Source organism: Calliphora vicina, chromosome 2, assembly GCF_958450345.1.
Source record: "Calliphora vicina chromosome 2, idCalVici1.1, whole genome shotgun sequence".
Classification (NCBI taxonomy): Eukaryota; Metazoa; Arthropoda; class Insecta; order Diptera; family Calliphoridae; genus Calliphora; species Calliphora vicina.
Window position 1 is genome coordinate 104996860 of NC_088781.1, and position 23703 is coordinate 105020562.

Genomic DNA, 23703 nt, shown 5'->3' on the forward strand with positions numbered 1-23703 from the left:
TGTTTACAAAAACTGAAAAAATTGCATTTTTTCCCCTTGTAAGTCCCCATTTACACTGTAAGATTTTTCGCGCATAAGATTTTATTATTCTTCTTTAATCTTGCATTCGCGTTTACACACAAAGATTTTTATTGCAGACAGTTTGTACATTAATGTGCATGTTTGTGTGTATGTAGGTATTACGAACGAAAACACAAAACGAATTGCAAGTACATCAGAGTATGTACCCCTTTCTATGCCTCTTGCCTATAATATAAACTTTCATGCGAGGAAAATCTGCATGTGTAAACGGCGACTAAATGTACCACAAAACTAAATCGCAAGTCGGCACGGGTTGCAATCATGATAGAAATATTTCATATTTAACTATAGCTTTATATATATAAAAAAATTAGAGGGTATGCGTTCCGAAATTCCAAAAAAAAAATTTTTGGGACACTCTAATGTACATATATACGAAAACCACTTTTTTACCATTGAAATTGATGGTACCGAGTTCCCACACGTATTTGTCAAACGTTGCCTTTATTTGAGTGATGAATTTTTTCCGAGAAAAATAATGCTTAATGAGCGTACGAAATTAATTTTTTTCCAATTTCTCCTCAAGTCACGAGATGGTCTGCTATCAATGGCTGTCAAACACAAACTAAATGACGCAGCTTGCTAAAATTTTTACGGCAGTCAACTGACAGATGCCTGTTGACAGGAGCAATGTTGCACTTTCAGTTAAAAGCCAGGAAATTAAAAAAATCGTGGACTTATTTTTATACAGAACCGATCTATATACGGAGAGTTCAAAAAATAAGTGGCCTAATGGGAATGGGCTTCTATGCGAACGAAGCTGAAATATATGTAAATACTTTCATCTCCCAGATCACAAAACTGACTCCCGGATGTATATTTAAAAGTTCAGCTCATTCGGATCATAAATGTATTTTTGGCGATTTGTTTTAAAAATGTTAGACCCGATGTGACCAAATTTGAGGGGCTACGCACTGGCCCTCATTAGCGTTAGGAAGCTGAACAAACGTAAATCAACTCGTAAATCATTTCGTAACAATATCTCTAATAGTTCCTGACATACCGAATTATTTCCAAAAAAAAAAGTTTCTAAACCACCAAAAGAGCTCTAGAAGAACTATACACGATCAGGGGCCATATTACCGAGTAAAATAAATCGTAATTTCGTTATATGAGATTATGGCATTCGATATCTAACATGAAATTTAGTTCATTTTATTAAAAAAATTTTATTTTTGGATACGATAGCTCATTCGATCACGAATGCGTTGATTTGGCCCCAAGTTGTGTTCGCATGGCACTGTAGCATAGCACTATAGTATATATGTAGGTTGATTTTCAAAATATTACGTGACCAAACCAATCCTGGAGCTGTAAGATGAATGTCCAATGCTATTATGCAACCAACATACTAAATGGGTTGGATAGGAGAAGTCTCAGGTATTTAATAGGAGTGATAACCGGTCACTGTTCAATTGGAGCCTTCATCAGTAAATGGGATAGTGGCACACAGGTCTTTTGTAGGATCTGTGAGTACTTTGAGGAGCTAGAAGCAGTAAAAAAAACATTTTGTGCAACTGTACTAGATTATAAAAACGGTTAGGGGAAGATTTCACGATAAGTTGGAGAGTTAGAGCTAGATAAGATCTGAGCAATCTACTAGGCTTAGACCCCTTTCACACTAGGCAATTTAGTTGCGCAAGTCTCTTGCCCAACAACAAAACAGCATGTAAATTTTTCTTCTCCTTAACCCGACATTACCTCTGTCATCAACAAACACAAGAGACTTGCGCAACTAAATTGCCTATTGTGAAAGGGGTCTTAATCAACTTTTTTTCTCACCTTCAGACCGGCTTCTAAGTCTTACTTTTTTTTACAACTAGCTGTATTCCTGAAGGGTATCACAATGAATCCTCTGAGTCTCCGAGCGGAAGTTTGCTTTACAGTACACAACCTTTCTACACCTACGATATGATTTATAAAACTCGTTGTTAAAAAATTGTTTTTCTGTGTGGCAGGTCATCCGCCTAGAGGAAGGGTTTTAAACTCTCGGATATGTCGAAAAGCAGCTGAGATAAAAATACACGTTGTAATTGCGATTCCGGTCTGTGATTCTGTGAAACTATGGCGCGTACCAACAGTATTAAAAACAATGCAATTGAAATATGCTGTTGCGATGATAACAACATGAACGATTTTCATTTATTAGAAAATCGTGCATAAGAAATTACCCATTCTGTAGTGGGAAATATTGTTGTAAAAATTATTTCTTGTCACCTAGTATAAAGACAATGCATTTAAACATTAGATTACAAGCATTTAATTAAATTCAAATGTTGAATAAAATCGTTAAAAAAAATCCAAAGCAATTGAGGCGAAAAATGCAAATAACGAAAACATATTGACAAAAACTAACAAAAGGATTTTTATCCCTTATGACGTGACAGCAACAAGTGAACAGCATGGCAAGTGATAACTATTCAATTGGAATCAATTTATTGTTATTTAATCTTCCGTATAACAATATGATGATTATATTTACGACTTGAAAATTAAATAATAAATGCAATTTTTATGCAAACTGTTGAATCAAATGAGTTGAAATCAAATGTTTGTATTTTTATTAAAAGGAGGATATTTACTATGAGTTTGAGTAAATAGTAAGTAAAAATAATATAAATAAAATGTGTATTTATTTTAAAAATAAGCATACAATTTAATTTATTTTTTACTTTTGCAGTAGCAGGCGCGTGTAAGTAATTTTCTTAGCAAATTATCACAGTTTAAATGGGTTACTCGTATATGTATGGTACATTTTCGTGAAGAAAATAAAACTATGTTTTATTTTGCAGAAAGGAAATTATTTTCTCTTAAAGACACAAAAAAAATCCGAAAATTTTCTTACAAATTTCACAGTTGGTTGCCAACATTTTCATAAAAGAACGAGTAATGAATATGATGACCTACACGCTTCAAATGGAATGAAAATAATGAAACGGATACAAACATGCGAAACGAGTGTGTCTCCAACTTGCATGGAGGTAATTGCTATTGGCACGTGACTGTGTAGGGTGCCTGTTTTTTTAGTTCACTTTTCATTGTGTACATTTTAGAATTTGAAACAACACTGTTGCCCAAATGCAAGGCATCTTAAAAAATACGACTTTTGAATCATGCCAATATTTACAAGACAAGATTGGAGTTAATTATAAGGTTGTATGTTTCAGAGAATAATATTTCATTACTAAGTCATGCAGAACAGAAGCATGTTGAATAAGAACCGAATATATGTATTTAAAAATTTAATTCTACAATTTGCAAGCAAAATCATTCCTTAATAATTAAATATAATTCCAAGACATTGAGAAATGGTGTAAAGACATATTAAGAAAATAATTCATGTATCTTTATAGGAATAAAAATAACAACAGCATTATAGTAAAAGAAAACACAAACTATTTGTAGTACGAGTATTAACATTTGACGTCATTACGCGACTCAAAATTAGTTCTTAAGCTATATTCATTCTTTTATGGCATAAATGAATGAATGAACGTTCCATCGTTTGTTTGTACATTTACCAACCACACACCATACTTTCATTCATTCAGGACATTATAGCAACTCTAAGCATGAAAAGAATGGCACACACACAGACACCCTCACTCACATATCAACTGGCACGTAATAATCATAATGTCCTTAATCATTTATGCGTTTTTGTAGTCTAGGGATAAATTTGTTATGTTTAACGATGCTTTTTTTATTCTTGTTATTTTTTTATATATATAAAAATATATATATAATATGTATGTTTATTACTTGACTTTGCTAATTTAAAAAAAAGAAGAAAAAAATGAAAACAATTACTTAGTTTGACTATAATTTTAATTTTTTCGCTGATAAAGTTTTGGCATCCTGTTTCTTTTTTGTTGGCTTCACGGTGGTTGTTGCTTGATCCTGCAGTTTGGAGAAGAAGGCCTTGGATGATTTTAATGCACCTTGATCGTTGCTGGTTGTAATCTGAAAAAGAAAATTTAAATAATGTTGAGAAAAAGTGCTTTAATTTGTAAATAAATTTGATATTCAAAACAAGATTTCAATTCAGTTTAGTATTTATTAGGGTATTCAATCGATTAACCGTTAATCGGTTAACCGATTTATTTTTGACGGTTAACTGTTCGATTAATTTGAAATTGCCGATTTTCAAATAACAAATAAACCGATTAATTTGTGTCGATTAACCGATTAACCGAAATTCCTTTTTTTTGCACTTTAAAAATTTTTTGGTATTTATTTTTCCGTTTCAATTCAAATACAAATTTCAAATTAAAATTAGATATTTTTGAACATCCAATAAACATGATTAGTGAGTATGTATAACAACTAGGGTTTTTATCCAGGGTATTCCCGGTACAAATTTTCCGGGAATTTTGCCAATTTTTCACTACCCGATTCCCGGCATTTTTAGTCGGGAATCCCGGGAATTAAAAACTGATGAAAATACATAGAAACAAGTTAGAACTCTAATTTTTTCACAGTTTTTTGCTTATATCTTGGCAATAATAGACCGCTTATTATTATTTATTTGGAGTTTTTCGTATGAAAATTTAAAAATATAATTTATTATTATTTCTTATTCAATCATTCTAATTTCTTTAAATTTCTTCTTCAAATCCATAACAAAATAGCTTCAAAAATTTATTAATTGATTAAATTTTTCTTCAATTAAAATCTAGTACAAAAAGATTTAAGACAATTTTTATACCATTCACCTTCGTGAGAAGGGTATATATAAGTTTGTCATTCCGTTTGTAATTTCTACATTTTTCATTTCCGACCCTATAAAGTATATATATTCTGGATCCTTATAGATAGCGGAGTCGATTAAGCCATGTCTGTCTGTCTGTTGAAATCAATTTTCTGAAGACCCCAGATATCTTCGGGATCCAAATCTTTAATAATTCTGTCAGACATGCTTTCGAGAATTTTGCTATTTAAAATCAGCAAAATCGGTCCACAAATGGCTGAGATAAAAAACCAAGACAACCTCGATTTTTGACCTATATATGGATTACTTAGACATTAATATAGACAATATGGATATCTAATGATAGATATTTCAAAGACATTTGCAACGACGTACATAAGACCATAGTAAGTTGGACCTACAATGGGTCAATATCGGAAAAAAATTTTGAAACCGAATTTTTTTTTCCAAAAAAATTTTAAAAACAAAAAAAAAATTTTAAAATTTAAAAAAACAAAAAAAAAATTTAAAATAACAATCAAAAAAATTTTTTTTCCAAAAAATGAAAAAAACAACTGGAAAAAAATTTAATTTTGAAGTATAATTTGGTGAAGGGTATATAAGATTCGGCACAGCCGAATATAGCACTCTAACTTGTTTCAATTAATTTTGTAAATAAGGGTCCTCATGTAAACGCTTAAAAGCCTCGCAAACTGTGCAATCTGTGCATTTTTACACTCTCGCAAATGAAATGTCAAAAAATGTATGGAAATTCGTTTGCACAACTCCGATAAGTTTGCGCGACAATTTAGACTCGCAAACTTGAATTTATTGTGCATTTGATGAATCAGCTGCTATTGTTTACTTTTATTTATAAGAAATAAAAATCAAATAAAATATAAAAATTTTGTGCATGTTAAAATTGTGTAACTTTGGAACAGAATGATTGTATTAAATGACATTGTGTATGAAAACATTAACCAACAGCTAGAACATAAACAAAATCTTCCAAACTATGTATACCACCGTTTGTTTCAAAGATTTAACTTTCATTCAACATTTTAAAATTAAAATTTATACAATTTGAAAAAAAGTTATTAAAGCTTTTGTTGAATTTATGTATTTTTATTTGACAAATATAAATTTTCTGTATAAACTTGCACAAAATTGAAAAGGTGGGTTCATGAAACATGTCGCGCAAATTTGCCCATTTGCACAAATGGGAAACTTAAGCGTTTAAATGAGTACCCTTAATGATTTGATTTAACAAAAATTTAATCATTCAAAGTTTGAATAAATTCTGTTATTAATTAACTTAAAAATTAATTCAGGCTTTGGAATGAATCTAAAAAATTAAATATTAGGAATGGATTTGACATTTTTTAATTACGGATTAAGATTTTAGTAAATTAAGCTCAAATTTTATTAATTAATTCGAAGCTCTGATATTTAATAATTATAACACAAAGTTTTTATATGAAATTTTGCTGTAATAGCCGGGTACCCGGGAATGTAGAAAAGAATTTCCCGATTCCCGGGAATCAAAAAAGGTCGAGAAATTAAAAACCCGAATAACAACTGACATATTTAATTTACATGCATGTGAAACATTGTATTTACATGTATAGAAGAAACTTTTTTTTTTGAAATGAGTCTTTCATCATAACTAAACGAAACTATTAAATTAATCAAAATCTAAAACAATCCAAAAAAGAATATTCTTTATCATGCTTTTGATTTCTCCAACATATACAATCACCGAGAGAGTTTTTTTCCAAGAAAAGTTTTATTAAATCTAAAGAAAAAGTCATTTAAATTATATTCTTTTTATAAAAGATTATTTCAGAAGATCTCACTAAAACCCTAAAAAACTCACACATCGCTCATTTGCTGCAACAATGTCATGATTCAAAAAAAAATCGTTTCGAGAAAAACGTCTTTGAATATTTTATGACATTTTGCTATTTCTTAAATAAATTTTCAACAAATCATGCGATTTCAGAAATATAAATAGTAGATATTAATATCTTTCAAATCTGTATTTAACCCAAATTTTTACTTTATCAAATATACGAGAAAACAAGAATTTTAATTTTGATGTTTACAACAAAAAAACACTCACACAAAAAATAATTGACTTTTTGAAAACAGATGAAACTATATTAAAGATTACCCAGTAAGCACCAAAGCCCCAAAAATTCAAGCACTTGAAAATTTTGTTGGAATTTGACTTGAATGCAAATGTAATTATGTTTTAGACTTTAAAAATATTTGAAAAATTAAATATATTTCAAACAAAAAACATATGGCTTGAATTTATGTTTCCTTTTTACTGGATAATGCTATTGAAATAAAGTGTAATACAACTGTAATTCAATTGCTTGACTATAATTCAAGGCTTGAATTACACTTGCTTTCAACTTGAATTCCAGTAAAAATGCTTATTGGGTATAGAAAAGCTGGTAAAAAAATAGTGCAAACTAAATTTTCTGAAATTTTATTTCAATCAACATTTAGTGTGCACTATTTATAAAGATAAAAAAAATAGTTTTTTAATTTGAAAGTAAATTTTTAATTAGGCTTAAGTTCATTTTATTCTAATTTATTTGTAATAATTCAAAGAATATCACTGAATACTAAAATTTAGACAATTGGCAAATTGGAATGCATTCTCTACCCTGCCAAGGCCGTCATCAACAATCTTCATTGTCAAGGTCTTATTGTAAATTTCATCTATTTAACTTACTATTATTAGGAATTAGAATATGGGAAGCCAAATTCATATTTATATTATTTGTAAATTAGACGAAATTTCAAATATTTTTTATTATATATGTGTATTCTTATTATTACAAATTTATCATCTCATTAGTGTGTCTGTTGCTGTAGTTGGTTGACAATTCAGCTATGTATGTTTTTGTGTTTTTCGGTTTTACTCCTTGGTGTTGATTCGTTGAATCAAACTGGAGATTGGAAACTGATTTCATATTAGTCCTTAATGTGCCATGTGTATTTCATTTATAGATTTTTGGTAATTATTCGAACTTTATATATATATATATATAATTTGAAAGTAAATTTTTAATTAGGCTTAAGTTCATTTTATTATAATTTATTTGTAATAAATTTATTTGTAATAAATTATAATAAAATGACCTTAAGCCTAATTAAAAATGTCTAGAAAATATCGAAATTAAAGCTTTAAATTATTTGTATTATAATAAGCAACATACAGACAAATTATTTACTTTAAAGAAATTATAATCGAAGTGAGTAATATGCATATTTATGCAACGTTCAGTAACAAACTTTTTTTTTAAAACGACAGAAATTTGCAAAGACTTGTGCTGCTTATAACAATAACTGTATTTCATAAATGAAAAAAATGTAGTCAATTGATAGAAATTGTATTGGTTCTATGCAATCATTCAAATGAAGAGCCGCATATTTAAATACTCATTATGTAAAAATCATGCATGTTTCACTTAAATCGAAGCACTTCGTCATCACTTGAACCCCTTCCTAAACTACTTCTTTGTCATGAATTTTTTTTCAATTTCCTCCTTCCCAGGACAGTCTGTTCTATGCAACGGAATCTTCCGAGTTCACTCGTCCAAGAGCTACCAATTTGAGTAGAGTTGGTAATAATCGTTCTATTTACTGATTGGTAATTTTTGTTCAGAACGAATAAATAAAGTTTATTATTTTTGTTCAGTTGTTCATTTTTATTCTAAGGTATTTGACTGAACTAAGAGGTTAAACGATTTCTCTGTGAATGTTTTTGCAGACAGTGAACAAAATGCTTTTGGAGACTAATTTAGCATGTTATTATCCTTTAATAACTTAAATGCCATTTTAAATCGTTTTCAAATGGAAAGATGCAAATATCTACAGTAATGTCAAAATTAATAAAGTGAATAAAAAAAGCAAGAAAACTGAACAACTTCGCACTCTTCATTTGACTGAATTGTTCAATTGAACTTGTTCGTTCATGAACAACCCAACTCTACAATTCACACACAGATGTCTCTATGGTGTCGTATGCAGATGATTGCACTATAATTTCATCAGGTGTCAACATCGACGATATAAGTGCCAAAATCACCCAAAATCTGGCCACCTTAAGATTTTTTCATGAACGAAACTTAAGGTTATCTGCTTCGAAATCCTCGGTGTCCTTTTTTATCTTTTGGACCAAAGAAGTTCAGCATCTCAGTTGAAGGACGAATTAACCCTACGAATGTTAAGGATAGTCTTCGACAGCCTCCTTCATGCTCTCCTGATCGAAACTGGTTGTGTCAAGATTACGAATGTTGATCATCTACATGAGGAGACCAGGTTACTGTCGGTCAGACAGTTCCTGATACAGGATCCCCTTTCCCGACACATGGAACATTTTCGGGGTCATTGTCTCGGGGGTGAGATATTTCAAGTCAGGGTGAAAGTACTGAACTATTATAGTAAAACGTACAAAGGTTTGTAGTTATCAGGCCAAGCATTTCTTTTGTGACCATTTATATTTTTTACGTATCTATATGTTTGCTTTATTAGTTTATTAACTATAACTTAAGAACTACTGATGATTTCTCATAAAGCATTCTATGGATAATTATAATAATAATTCAATTCAAAGCTTGAAAATTCAGTATTTACACCATTATCTGAATTACATCAGCAGACAATCTGATGAACAGACGTATCTGCTGTACAAGTCGAACGCTATCATTTGGTTGCTATGTCATTTGAAATCTGTATCACCTGAGTTTTTTTCAAACTCATTTTAATAAAACAAAAATCACAGATACAGTGGAAAAAAGTCGCCGAGTGCAATACTTGCGGAAATTTGCTGGTGGAGTAAGCATGATGAATAATTTTCAGAAGGTGCAGTAGGACCAGCATTGGAGTCACAAATTGACATTATGTGTGATTTATAAACTGATGACAAGGTGATTGCGATAGCGATGACACCATCGAAAAGGTCAGAGCGATTTTTATGAACAGATACACTTTGTTTTTCATTAATTTTGATTGAAATGCCCTAAAAATAACACAGATCCTTGCAAAAGTAGCACCAAAAACCTATTTGGAATTTTAAATTGATATAAACAATAATAGTTCTTACCTTTTCTACATTTCTTTGTTTTGTCAACTTTTTCATTAGCTTGGCACTTTCTTCCTTCTTTGTCAGTGGTATGCCCTTCTTCTGGCGGTCCAAATCCTTGGCCTCCAAGGCAGTGTGAATGGCCCTTTGTTTCGATTTCTTTTTGCGTAAAGCACGATTTTTATCGGTTTTAGTACGTTCCGATTTGCCAACCAGTTCATATTTCGGACCACGAAATACTTCCTCAGGTGCCAATAGTTTGGCATCACTAACTGCAACGGGAGCCACCTCCTCCATAGCCACAGCTGGAGTATTTGTAATAATTCTAGGTTCAGGTGCAACTGGTTTGGGTGTAAAGTGGAAGTTGGATAGGGCATCGAGTTTAACGAATAAGTCACGCATTTGTTTACGTATTTCTTGATGTTCTTTTGGTTCGTCGGGATCATTAGGGTCACGATTAGGATTGAGTTTTTCCATTTCAAGTTGATACTCTTTTTCATAGATGTGGGCCAAAGATTCTTTGGATTTTTCCTGATCCAATACCAGTTTTTTGCGATAATCTTGAGGTGTGTTTAATGGTTTTACAACACGTACCACATCATCCCAGGCTTGATCTTTAATACGTTGTCTAATGATGTCTTCCAGGCAGCGGGTAGTTTCTTCGGTAATAATGGGTGCTGGCCGTACAGTAGATTCAAATTCTAGTACTTCTTCGAGTAAAGAATTTTGTGGACGTGATGTAGCCTGTACTTCACCCTTAAGTTGCCAAGGTTTTTCGCCCAATACCTCCGATTCATAATCACGTATACGTTGATCTAAACGATCTTGTCTTAACTCAAAAGAGGATTTAGGTTCATCTGGTTTTTCACTGTCTTCCGAATCTTCGGAATATTCTCCGGAACCTAAAGGCACTTTTTCATCTTGTTCACCTTCTTCTTCAGAGGCTTGTTCCATATTTTCATCTTCATTTTCCATATCTTCATCTTCTTGTTCCTCATTTAGGTCTTCATCATCTTCATCTTCCTCCTCTTGCGCATTGGCAGCAAAATGATCTTTCTGTTTTTTCTTATTTTTATCTTTGTTTTTTGGTTTCTCCTCTTCTTCTAAATCTTCTTCATCAAAGAAGTCTTTATAAGCTGGATTTGAATCTTCATCCTCGGAGTCAATTTCAGCCTCATCTCCAAAATCTTCAGCAAAGTAATTAATACCATCATCATCCTTGGCCAATAATTTGCCTCTGTATTTTCTATCTTCTTTGGCTTCCTCGGCTTCTAAGAAGGCTTCCATTTCATCTAACTTGAAGAATTTGTCATCAACTACTGATTTACGTATGGATTTTTTTTTAAGTTTTGATTTTTCTTTAAATAAATCAGCATCTTCTTCGTCTTCATCATTGTTGTCATTTTCATTTTTTTCTTCGTCCTCTTCTGCTAAATCTTGCAATTCATGATCATCCTCGTCTTCCTCTTCTTCACCCAATTGCATATCATCAGCCTCGTCTTCATCCTCTTTCAAATGCACTTCCAATTTCTGTTCTCTTAAAGCCAACAATTTGGCAGTTCTTTTTATCAGTCCACCTAAGACGAAATTATTACGCAATTCCAATTGCTGCCATATCTGTTCTATATCCATTTCTTCCACCACCAGTTCGGGCAAAATTTCTGGATTACCCTTATTATCATGATCACTTTCTATGGTTGCACCATACATCTCCAGCAACATTTCCTCAATATTTTTACATTTTTCGGGCTGTGCTCTAAAGTATTAAAAAAATTATGTTTTAAAAAATCCTTTTAAATGGAAACACATGTGCCTGCCAAGCGCAACAGACACTTTTGTTGAAACTCACATGAGAAACTTGTCCGGTTCGGCAGTCAATTTCAATAGAGATTGATTTATTTGTTGTAATTTATCTTCTATTTTGGGTTCTGCTTTGACGGCTGGCATTTTGTTATTATTTTTTTTAGTTTTCATTAAATAATTTCAATAAAATTAATATATTTTCGTTCTTAAAAAATAAATAAAACAAAGCACGCGTGAACACTTTTCCAATTTGTAAACAAATACAAAGTTGACAGCTCAACACATGCATGTTTTCAAAGCAGTGATCCTCAAACTATAACAGGGTGTTTCAGAGAAAGATTAAAATATTTAATGTGAATACCCAAATCAAGTGTCTAAATTATAATTTACAGTTAGTTATGTTAAACATTTAGCGCCATTTAGTGGTGTATCTTATTCAACGGCTTTTATTTGTCTGTGAACAAACTATTGAATGGTAAATCGATTACGATTATGGTCGAAAATCGATTTTCAGGGTCTAAAGTGCCCTGGAGACGATCAAATAAACCCGTCAATCAGTGCATATGTGTGAGTGTCGTATGCTTGAACCCAGCGGCGAAATTTTTGAGGCCTTCAGCTATAAGGCCTTCTGTAAGACCTTCCTGGACCTTTTTTTAGATCCAGTACTCATGCTCGCTTGCCTTCTCAGGAAGACCTTATGGAAGGCCTACCTGCTCCCTTCTTTTTGTTGCTACAAACGTAGTACAAGCAGAAAATACAGTTAAAAACTCACATTCCAAAGACAAAACTACAAATACAAAAAAATGCAAAAAGTGAAGAGAAAAAAAGAAGTAAACTTAAAATAGTTTTGCTTTAATTCTTGAACAAAGCGGTTGTGAGAATTTTTTACTTGGTCATTATTGGATTTTATTATAAAAAATTAAAATAAATAAGATATCGCTTAGGCCGGGTAAGTTATTAAATTTTAAACATAGTTTAGGCTTAATCAAAGATACAATTTATTTAACAAAATTTATTTACAAAAGGCCTGAAAACAAGCCTGTGAAGAAGGCCTGCTGCCAGGCCTGTTGAAGAAGGCCTTCTATCAGGCCTGTTGAAGAAGGCCTTCTATCAGGCCTGTTGAAGAAGGCCTTCTATCAGGCCTGTTGAAGAAGGCCTTGGCTGGCTAGGACATCGTGTGTAAAAAATATATGAGTATGGAATGGAGCAATGAGGCCTTGTGTCTGATAAATAAGGCCTTCCAGAAGGCCTGCTTACTACTTCTTTTCGCCGCTGGGAAGCTTTAAAGGAGACGTACAAATAAAGACGTCAATCACCATTTGTATTTGGACGCACTTTTCTATTATTACCAAAAATCTTTGGTAAAAATAACGAGTTTTGTTTTGTTAATCAGAGACGTAAAATACATAATATGAATATTTTTTTTCATCCGTGCAAGGCAAACGCAAAGAAAATAAAATTTGATTGTCAATCACAACAGGAGACGATCAAATAATCAACCGTCAAATTAAAAAATCAAAACTTTTTGATTTTCATCAATCATTGCGGACAACTTGTACGTGTAGCCGAAAAAGAACAGCTGCACGCTCACAACTATGTTATTGATGTGTTTATTTGATCGTCTCCAGGGCACTTAAAATCGACTATTTCGTGATCGATTATATACTCCGATTTTTATGCTGAAATCGATTTTTAATAACGATTAATCGAAATAGAAATAAAATTCCGGAATTTTTAGTATTGTCTACGTTTTTTGCTTTCATTAAAATTTGCAATATATTAATCTTCAGCTGACATCGGAAAATATTCACGGAGGACCTAATTTTTTAATGCAAAATTTTTTCAACCTTAAAAATATTTTATAAAAAGTGCTACGAAATTTTTTCCATAAAATTGTTGTCAAATGTTTGCCGTTACGGTTTATAAAATAGCACCTCAACAAAAAGGAGTTATAATAACCTTCCAAAATATGATTTTAATCCGTAAATATTGCTATAGTTCCCAAAAATGCAGGTCGATTATTAAAAAATGGATTATTGGGTTCGATTAATCGACTGTAAAAATCTAAATGAAAATGGTTGATCGAAAATCGATTATTAGCTTTTCTACCATTCACTACAACAAACTCTATTAAAATATGAACTTAAACAGTAATAATTAAAATTTGAAACTGTAAAATTCATTGAATTGCAAGCGAGGAAAAAGACAAACAAATAAAATCATATTTAATTTAAGCAAGTAACAGGTTTTCTCCAAAGGATACTCTATAATAACACACAAGCAAAATATTATAAAGTTCTTATGAATACGATAGTTTGGTTCAAATCAAGACCGAAACATATTGTACTTTAATTTTTGTCGGTGTCGATAAACGCGTCTGATAAAGCTTCATTCGTATTATAATTTTTAATCAGTATTTCTGCGAACTATAATTTCCCATAGGTTTTTTATGAGATTGAAACACTTAACTCAATGGAATATAATCACTGGGTTACATCCATAGAGGTAAGTCATAGCATTTTTTATGATATGAATTGAACCCATAACTTGCCCTGAAAAACAGACCCACAGCATAATACCACAAAGTATACAGAGGCGTCAAATTTGACAGTTCAAAAACACTAAAATCAGCTTTTTTTGAAATTGTTTCGATAGAAAGAGAAAACAAATTTGCGGTTTAATACAGAGAGTGCGTTAAAACAAACAACTATATAAATAAGCACAAAACCAAACCAGTTGAAATTGTTTCGAGCGAAAGAGACAAATATTTTTTTTTGTCGTGTCGCCTCTGTATACTTTGTGATAATACTACCAACGTCAAACTAGACTGACTCATTTATGTACTTGGGTCATTTGCGTATTTTTCCCTTCAGAATTATTACAAATGTTCTCTCATCAATGCATTTGGATTAATCGGAAAAGAGAACAGTATTCTAATGTTACAATCAAGGCAAATTTACTTACAGGTATACCCAATTCTACAACAAATACAACTTTACCAAAAACAACATGTACTTTGTTTTTGTAAAATTATTTGCTAACTGTCAAACAGCTAAACAACAGCAGACTGCAAAAATCAAAAACAGGGGTGAAAATAAATAAATACGTGAAATTTACTTTCAATAAGTACTCCATTCACTTTTATATTATCAATTATTCACTTTTCTTCTATTTTATATTTTTTATTAAAAGAAACAAAAACGTTAATTTAAATTAATAACGAAATGTAAACAAACTTTGACAGATAGAAGTGAAAAAACATATCGAGCAAAAAATAGTCAGCTGGCTTTTCGACGTCACCTTATTAGATACGCCTTGGTTACAATGTTCGGCACTAATCAAAACTTTTCAAGTGTCAACTCAATACTGTAAAGTTTTTATTCAAATTCAAATAATAAACAACATACATTTAAAGGAAACAAATATAATAAATTTTATTGACATTTTTAATATTAATACATATTAATAATATACATAACTTTTTGTTTGAAATTAAGGATTATACAAATTCCGCCAGGTTAGTAACGAAAAATAGTTTATATTTATTTATTGAAACTTCTTATTCATACCATAATTATAATTTTATCAAAATTTAATAAAACTATTTTCTTCTGAATATGCTACTTTTGAGTATCGAGTACTCAAAAAAACAGTTGGTATTGAGTATCACCTGATGGAGTTACAAGGTTTTTTGCGGGGCGATAGCTAACAAGCAAGCCCTGAGATTAACAGTTCGAAAACTAATTTCTAATTTTATATTATATAACATTTTAAAGAAAAAAATATATCCTATCTATATCCTAAAATTTTGATTTTGTAATTTTTCGTAAAGAAAATTTTCAAATTGGAACTAGTGTAAAACTCAAATGGTTTGATAAATTTTTCCATTATCTTCACTTAACCCTTAGTCGCAATCATTTTCAATCGAGACTAGTCACAATGTATCAAATTGATATCAATAAATAAATGGCGCGTCTGAAAATAATCTCTTCACTTTTTATTTCGAAAACATGAAAACTATATTAATTCAAAGTATTTAAAAGAGTAATACAAAAAAAATTGCAGTAAAAATATATTTTTATCAAAAAATAGCTTCAAATTTATGGTGCTTAAAAAAAATTACAATAAAAACATTTTTGCCTGTATCGACTAGATCATTTGCGACTAACGGAGGGTTAAATACCGAAATTTATTATCAAACCACCCTGTTACACTTTAAAATCCATTAAATTATCTGTGTCACCCCTTACACATATTGTTATCGATAACGCAACAGCTGTTGCAAAAAATCCATTTGACAGCGAAATTTTTTTACTTATTGTTTATCTGGCCGGCTGCATCTCGATACATAAATGATTTAATAGAAAATTTCAAGAAAAATTCTAAAAACAATAAATAAAATGGATAAAACACCTATAAAATGGTTAATTTTGGGCGGAGCATTGCGTTATTATTTGGCCAACAGTGAATTTGGCAATATATTGGCAAATCGTGTAGAAATAGCAACTCCCTTAAATTCCTTTAAAAGAGGTAACTGAAATGATACGAAATAAGTTTGCAAATTTTGAAAACTTGTACTTTTTCTTTTCATTGCAGTACAAGAGGGCATTTATTTACTTAAACAAGGCACAAACCCTTACGATGGTGATATGGTGCACGAGATGCCCCTTATGTTGTGGTTTCTATTATATGCCTCCGAATTTTTGCAGGGTTTATTGCCCTTATTGTATGTAGTGGTGGATATTAGTACTGCTTGGATTCTATACAAAACAAGTAAAATATTTGTGCGCAAAAAATTGCAACAACAAACACGCGAAATGAAATTGTATGCCAAAGACACTGAGGAGCTGCAATATCAGCGCATCGATGAGAGTAATATACCCTTCCTAGTGCTCATGGCTTATTTGTTTAATCCCATGGCCATTTTTAACTGTGCTGGTTTGACTTCTACAGTCTTTAGTAACCTATTTCTGTCGTTGGCTCTGTATGGTTTGGTGGATTTTCGTGTATTAATTTTCTTCATTTGTGTTGCCATTGAGTTTCAGCGCAATTTGTATCCTGTGGTATTGCTGGCTCCGGTTGTTTTGATATCCAAACAGGATAAAAAGATAAAGGGAATTTTCCACACTATTGCATTTTTTGTTTTATTAACAATATCCTTGTTTCTATTGAACTACAAGGTAATGGGAAAGAATAATTGGAATTTTATTGATGGCACTTTGGGTTTTATGTAAGTTAAAAGTTTAATGCTTTATTATTTAATTTATCTTTTATCTTTTATTTTGTTTACAGTTTCTTTTATCGCGACTTGCAGCCGAATATTGGTTTATTTTGGTATTTCTTTACCGAAATGTTTGATCATTTTCGCACTATGTTCCTGGTAACATTTCAAATGAATGCCACCGTTTTGTATTTAGTGCCCTTGTCACTAAAGTTGCGCAAAGAACCCATATTGCTGGCCACCATCTTAATAGGTTTAATGTCTATCTTTAGGGCTTATCCCTGCATAGGTGATGTGGCCTTTTACTTAGCTCTATTGCCTCTTTGGAAAAGATCCTGGAAATGTAAGATAATTTTGATTTTCATAAAATTTAATAAATTTTTAAATTTTTTTGTATCGTTATAGTCATGGCCCACAACTTTATTGTATTTTGTTTCTTTGTGGTTTCATTATGTATGCTGCCAGCATTGTGGCATTTATGGATTTATTCTGGTTCAGCTAATGCCAATTTCTATTTTGGCGCCACTTTGGCCTTTTCAACTGGCCAGGTTTGTTTTATTTTTAATTTTTGTTTAACTTGTTTGAACTTATGTATTATCTGTTTTCTTTTTAGATATTCCTAGTCACTGATTTACTATTTGCCTATGTCAAACGTGAATTTTGCTTGTTTAATGGACAGAAAATCATCGTGGATGGCAAAGAGGCCAAAATAGTTTTGGGTTAATAGCTGTAGTAAATTAATTGGTTTAAAACAAACACAAAACATTCTTTTTTTAGACTTTGTACAACATTTTCCAACTACATATTTAAGAGTTTTTTTTTTGTATTTATTTATAACAAGTATTTTTTTGTATTGTAGTTTTAATTAAAATTATTAAATACAAATATGCCATGCAATTAGTAAAAATGTTGTTTTATTTTACTATTTGTCGACTAATTTTTGTCCAAATAAAAATATTAAAAAAGTCTGTTAAGGATACATTACGGTCGGCTAACCCTGCATTAACTTTGGACAACAACAATCGAAATAACGAAGTTTTGTGACAAAAAAATAAAATTTAAAGATGCCAGTAATGCTAACCGATTGGAAAATTATTTAATAAGTTATCAATATTATAAGAGAAAATCTCCCAAGGAACTTTCGGAAATGTTTTCTTTGCAACTAAGAGAAAATTGGAATTAAAGAAGTCAACAGAAAGAAAAAATGCGCTTACACGACGACCTGAAAGGAAAATAACTAATGAAGAAAATCCATAAGAAGCACACGAATCTTAACAGAGTATCTAAAAGAAACAGAAAATTTCTAAACAAAACAAATATTCATCGCAAGTAGGTGGATAGAAACCGTTAGTTTATAAAGGGTGTGTACTGTAAAGCAAAAAATTCATACGGAGAGCCATGGGGTCCATTATGACAAGCTTCAGGTATAGATTTAGGAAAGCTAGAAAAATGGAAAGAAAGGAAAAAGTGAGACTTAAAGACGAAACGAAATTCATTACTGAAGAAAAGCAAATAATAATAGGTATAGACCACGGAATTCTCCAAAGACTGTCATCTAACCTATTCCATGATAAAGCCAAGTAGATTTCTCAGATCATATAGTATATTTATGTTCGCTAGTTCATCGTGGAATCTTTTACATTGCTATTTTAGTCTAAAACTCTGTTGCACATAATATGTTCTACTGTGTCTAGCTTCTCCACATCCTACAGAAATCCTGTGTTTTACTATGCCATTTACCGATGATGACTCCAATTGAGCAGTGACAGGTTATCACCGCTACTAAAGACCTGAGACTTATCCTATCCATCTTAATTAGTAATATGGTTGCTTTTGCATCCAGCTTAACAGATATAGTCTTGGACACCATTCAATCCATCCTATTGTTTCAGGATTGGTTGACAGTCACGGAATCATTCGAAGATAACCTATAATATTGACAAATAGAACAAATATTGGGAATTAAGTTGTCATTTTAATTTGAAGTTATAATTAATTTTTTCATTTGGGAGTTATTTAATTTTTTTTTTGGGTTTGAATTTATTGCGACTTGTATTTCATTTTCCTAATTGGGTGGTATTTCAGCCTCCGTTTAATAAAACAATTACATTCAATATAACTTATTTAGAGACAAGGTTGACAAATTAATTTGATAAATATTCTTTGGTAAATTCAAGCGCGAATAAAATTGGATTCCTCTACAACGAAAACCTTTTTTCGACAGAGTTCATTGATTTTGAAGTTTATGTTCAGAATCAAAAATAGTGAAACCGATTTTTTTGTAGAAGTTTTCATTCGACTTGTCTTTGAGTCATCAGCTATGTTCAATAACTAAAAGTTGTTACTAGTTAGTAACAATTGTTACTGGAAAAGCGTTCATTAACTCAAAAACTTGCAAGTAGAGAAAAAATCAAGAGCGTATAAATTTTAGAGAGTGTTCTCTCGTTGTAAACTATTACAAGTTCTATTTTGAACTCGTAATAGTTAGCAGCTTATATTTTATATGTTTTGTGTTATTGTTTATTTATTTAAAATTTTATTTTTGGGGTGAAAAAATGCCAAAACAAAAGAATTTTCAATAAAATTAAAGAAAATGTGAGTATTCATACATTTTAAAAGGAATAAAATTGTGTATATAAAACAATTGTTACTGGAAAAGCGTTCATTTACTTTTTACTATTTTTGAGAATTTAAGAGAGTAATTTTGTAAACTTTGATTTTATTCTCTCGTTGCAAGTATTTACTGGGAAAGTAAATGAACAGACCTATCGTTTGCATAGAAATGATATTATTGAATCCCATATCAGGTCTCTTTCTAGTAGATAGCTAAGTTGATATAATTTGTTTATAATTTAAATGTTAATTATACAAATAATTCAGTGAACATAAATATGGAGAATGTTTTTTACCATTATGAAGAATTTAAATTTCACTTTTCACGATTTTGAACCCAAATAATATGGCGACTATGCCCCTGGTTCTTTCTACTACTTAATAACAGGTGTATTTTCGTACTTTACAGTAAAAATTATACAGTAACTTTAATTTAGAGAGTAAAAGTGATGGTGTGGGGCAGCTGGAGGTATGGGAAATCTCATGTTTATGGAAACGACGTTGGACAAATTTAGTTATTTGAATATTTTAAAAGAAAATTTGAAAGCTAGTGCCACTAATTTGGGCATGCACCAATAATAGTACTTAAAATCAGAAATTCATGCAAATTTATTATTTCTTCTTTTTTCATTTAAAATGTTTTTTTTTATTTGTTTTTATTGATTTATTGTGGTCTGTGCAAGAAATTGCTAATTTCGCATTGCTTTGTTAATATGTAACTTAAAAAATAGCTAATTTTAAGTATAATATTTTTTTTAAATAAAGCAGTTGTGTTTTAGTTTTGTAATTTTATTTTTTTTTTACTGTTTTTTTTATTTTTCTAATTAAAAAAATTAAAGTAACAAATTCTTGATGTAAATTATGGAATATTTTCTAAATAATAAGATCCTACTTTATATTTGCTCATGTTCTAGAAGAAACTATTTGGAAAATTATTCTGAGTCAGAGCTTTCCGAAATTTGGGTGTCTGGTAACTCATACTCATTTAAAAGAAGTTGCTTGACCTCATCATCTATTTCAATATGTTTTTTTGAGTACCTTGAGGTACTTTTAGATTTAGATGTAATGAAAGGGTCTGAAGAAACCAACAATGCATGTATTAAGTCCTCCATAGTGTGTAGTCTTGAGGTTTTTCGTGTGTGGTTAAGCCTATAGCTACGGAAATCTTTATTTCTTGCCTCAAGTGCTTCTTCTGACATTACTCCTATTGGTAACGAAACATTTTTAATAATATCTGCGCCATGCAATAATATTTTATGAACGGATGGAGGCATGTAGAACCAGGGGTATTCACTAACAAATATATTTGCAGTTTCCAAAGCATATTATTTGAGTTTTAGTTGAGCACTCTGAAAAATTTGTATATTTACGACGATCAATGGCTGGTTCTGGAAAAATATGATCTCCTTCTAACCATTCTTTATTTCGATATGCGAATTTTGTCATGATTCTGTGACTAGTTGTCCACTTGTACCGCAGTTTATTAACAAAATTTCTTAATTGTTGACGAATTTGTTGACATTGCTCTTTGTTATATTTTGATGGATCAATAATATTAGAAAAAACATGATTTTCCACCGCCAAAAACTTTTTTGCTAGTACTGGTTCAGAGTGCCAAATTAAAAAAAGGGTGCGTTTAGACTCTGACATTGCACCTAAAAAACGTAAAAAATCATAAAGTTGCAGCTAATTTTTCACATGGACATAGAAAATAGAACATAGAAACAAATAACCAAACATTGGAGCGGAATTCTTCGAATACTCCCAACTTTTATTCCACAGAAGTTTAAGTTACATATAATAAAACATTATTTTACACAGGTCATTTGTTTACCACATTTAAGAACAACAACATATAAGCACAAATCACAAACATATTTTTTTATTTAATACATATTTAATAATTTCAATTTAAACACTAATTCAAAATTACTTTAGTAGAGCATCTTCTATACACAACAAAATCATTACTTTGATTTTGTTGTGTAAACAAGCTTTAACTTTAAAAAAGCGCGAAAAGTATTAATGCACTTGCTAAAACATATGACAAGTTTGAAAGCTCACAGGTGGGCGAATATCGAGAGCAAAACAAAACAAAAAAAACCAAAAATCTGTTGGTTTCTTAGTTACCAAAAAAATAAAAATAATTACCAGAATTCTAAAATTTCCTTAAAGCGCCACTAGATTGGCCATTTCTCCCACTGTGCAGAGCTCAGATTTAAACCCCATAGAACGTCTATGAGATATTTTGGAGAACAAAAATTCGACATCATAAAATAACATAAGCAAATCCTAAAAACTGGCTTTATCGATGAAAATTCGCTTAAGAGAATTAATTGCTCCTAAAGGACACCACATTCCATATTACGGACATCATAAATGCATTTTATAAATAGATATGTAAATTTATTTAAAGAGTACGGACAATTTTTTTAGTTAATTTTTTGAACTACATATTTTTAATTTTTTTGTTAAAAAATAAATGTGAACCTTTTTTTATTTTACTATTTATTAACAATTTTAATAATCACTTGCTTGTTGGGCTTTTAAAAAAACATTTACTTTATTCGAATCGGGTAAATATTTTTTAAATTATAATCAAATGTATTTTCAGCTGTATGGGGTACGGACAATTGTTTTCGGCTGGTTCCAATGAATTCAAAAATTAAGTAGGACAATTGACGACTTGTTCTTCGTTCATTACTGTGTCAATCGATTTGTATTTTATTGTTTTGCCAGACACTTTCAATTGTATTTGGTCATCGAGCTTGTTAACATTTTGAGTCCATACGGAACATACATACACACATCCATTTTTATGAAATATATGGCATTAGCGGTATAATGTAAAAATTGGATTTTTACACGACGCTCCGCCCACATAGGAATATTAAAAATCTGACTATACAGTGTTACCTGCTGGGCTATTCTGTAGATTCCCTAATAATTTCATCAAAATCTGTCCAGCGGTTTTTTATATATATAGATGGCATTAGCGGTATAATGTAAAAATTTGATTTTGCCACACCCACAGACCGAAAATCAAAAATCTGACTTTAGAGTGTTACCCGCTAGGCTATTCTAAAGATTCCCTGAAAATTTCATTAAAATCGGTCCAGTCGTTTTTGAGTTCATTCGGAACATACATCCATTTTTATATATATAGATGAAATATGTTTGTGTGAGAAAATTCGAAAATCTTCTTTATGAAATCACCGAATGGACCTAATGTAGTATTTTAGGTGTCCAAAACCATATTCAGAAAATTTCATTTCCAATGATACCAGTTTGGAGCTAATCGGTTGGATGGTCTCAGAGTCTATAACGGACATAGGTAGAAACATTTTTTGTATTTTATATATATAGAAGATAGATTATACCATTTGACAATATTTCGTAAAAGATATAAAATAATTGCATAAAGATAGAGCATTAAGAATATAACACAAATAAAAATAAATTTAAGGAGATCTTTTTCGTATTAAATAAAAATTTAATATAAAACGATTAACTGGTTTTTTGAAGACAAACATCGAAACCGTTTAACCGTTTTTTTTTAAAAGACAATAATCAAAAACGGTTTTTTTCAAAAACACACTTTTTCGGTTAAACCAGAACCGTTTTTTTAAATTTACAGGTTTTTTGGACACTTTATTAAACCAAAACATTATTATGCAAATAGTGGTTTGGAAAATGTGGTAATTGTATAAAGTACATAAAAACCTATGATATTATACTTACATTTCCTTTCAATTAGTCCAAAGTTTTTTTTTTCAAATATCCCAAATAAAAACACAATTCAATTGATTTTATTTTAATATATTTTTTTATTTAAACATGTTTTTCTTTTAATTTTTCTTTCATTGATGGTTGGTTGTTTTAAATATTGATACGCATGGTTTATGTAATACAATTTTAATTGTTTTTATTTTTATTTTAAATAACACTTAAATAAAGTGTATATAATTAACTTTTTTTCGATTTAAATATATGCATTTAGTAATTAATGTATGTATAATGTATATTATGAGTATATTATATAATGCATGTTGTATTGCAAAAATTGTTTTGTTTATTTTTTTTTATTTATGTTAAAATTTTAAATCAATAAATATTTAAAGAAATATACAATTTAAATGGTCATACAAAACTCACAGGCAGGCATAACTGCAACATCGCATTAACTTTGCAGTT

At 30.6% G+C, this 23703-nt stretch overlaps 2 protein-coding genes across 2 annotated transcripts; one reads left to right on the top strand and one right to left on the bottom strand.

Annotated features, from left to right (window-relative positions):
• Window positions 1-3826: 3826 nt before the first annotated feature.
• LOC135951564 (U3 small nucleolar ribonucleoprotein protein MPP10) lies at window positions 3827-11922 on the bottom strand. The gene is made up of 3 exons (XM_065501238.1): window positions 11722-11922; window positions 9894-11628; window positions 3827-4044 (listed from the first exon to the last, which is right to left on the bottom strand). The coding sequence occupies exons 1-3, from the start codon at window positions 11844-11846 to the stop codon at window positions 3901-3903; spliced, it is 2004 nt and encodes a 667-aa protein (XP_065357310.1). The 5' UTR covers window positions 11847-11922; the 3' UTR covers window positions 3827-3900.
• Window positions 11923-15997: 4075 nt separating this feature from the next.
• PIG-U (phosphatidylinositol glycan anchor biosynthesis class U) lies at window positions 15998-17803 on the top strand. The gene is made up of 5 exons (XM_065501491.1): window positions 15998-16205; window positions 16272-16905; window positions 16968-17239; window positions 17302-17444; window positions 17510-17803. Exons 1-5 carry the CDS (start codon window positions 16076-16078, stop codon window positions 17618-17620), a joined length of 1290 nt encoding a protein of 429 aa, XP_065357563.1. The 5' UTR covers window positions 15998-16075; the 3' UTR covers window positions 17621-17803.
• Window positions 17804-23703: the final 5900 nt, after the last annotated feature.

Coding starts and splice junctions, on each gene's coding strand:
- LOC135951564 (XM_065501238.1), bottom strand. CDS start 11,846: ATGAAAACTAAAAAAAATAATAACAAAATGCCAGCCGTCAAAGCAGAA. Junction 11,629..11,721: donor GAACCGGACAAGTTTCTCAT/GTGAGTTTCAAC, acceptor TTAATACTTTAG/AGCACAGCCCGAAAAATGTA. Junction 4,045..9,893: donor AACAAAGAAATGTAGAAAAG/GTAAGAACTATT, acceptor TTTCTTTTTCAG/ATTACAACCAGCAACGATCA.
- PIG-U (XM_065501491.1), top strand. CDS start 16,076: ATGGATAAAACACCTATAAAATGGTTAATTTTGGGCGGAGCATTGCGT. Junction 16,206..16,271: donor CTTAAATTCCTTTAAAAGAG/GTAACTGAAATG, acceptor TTTTCATTGCAG/TACAAGAGGGCATTTATTTA. Junction 16,906..16,967: donor GATGGCACTTTGGGTTTTAT/GTAAGTTAAAAG, acceptor TTTTGTTTACAG/TTTCTTTTATCGCGACTTGC.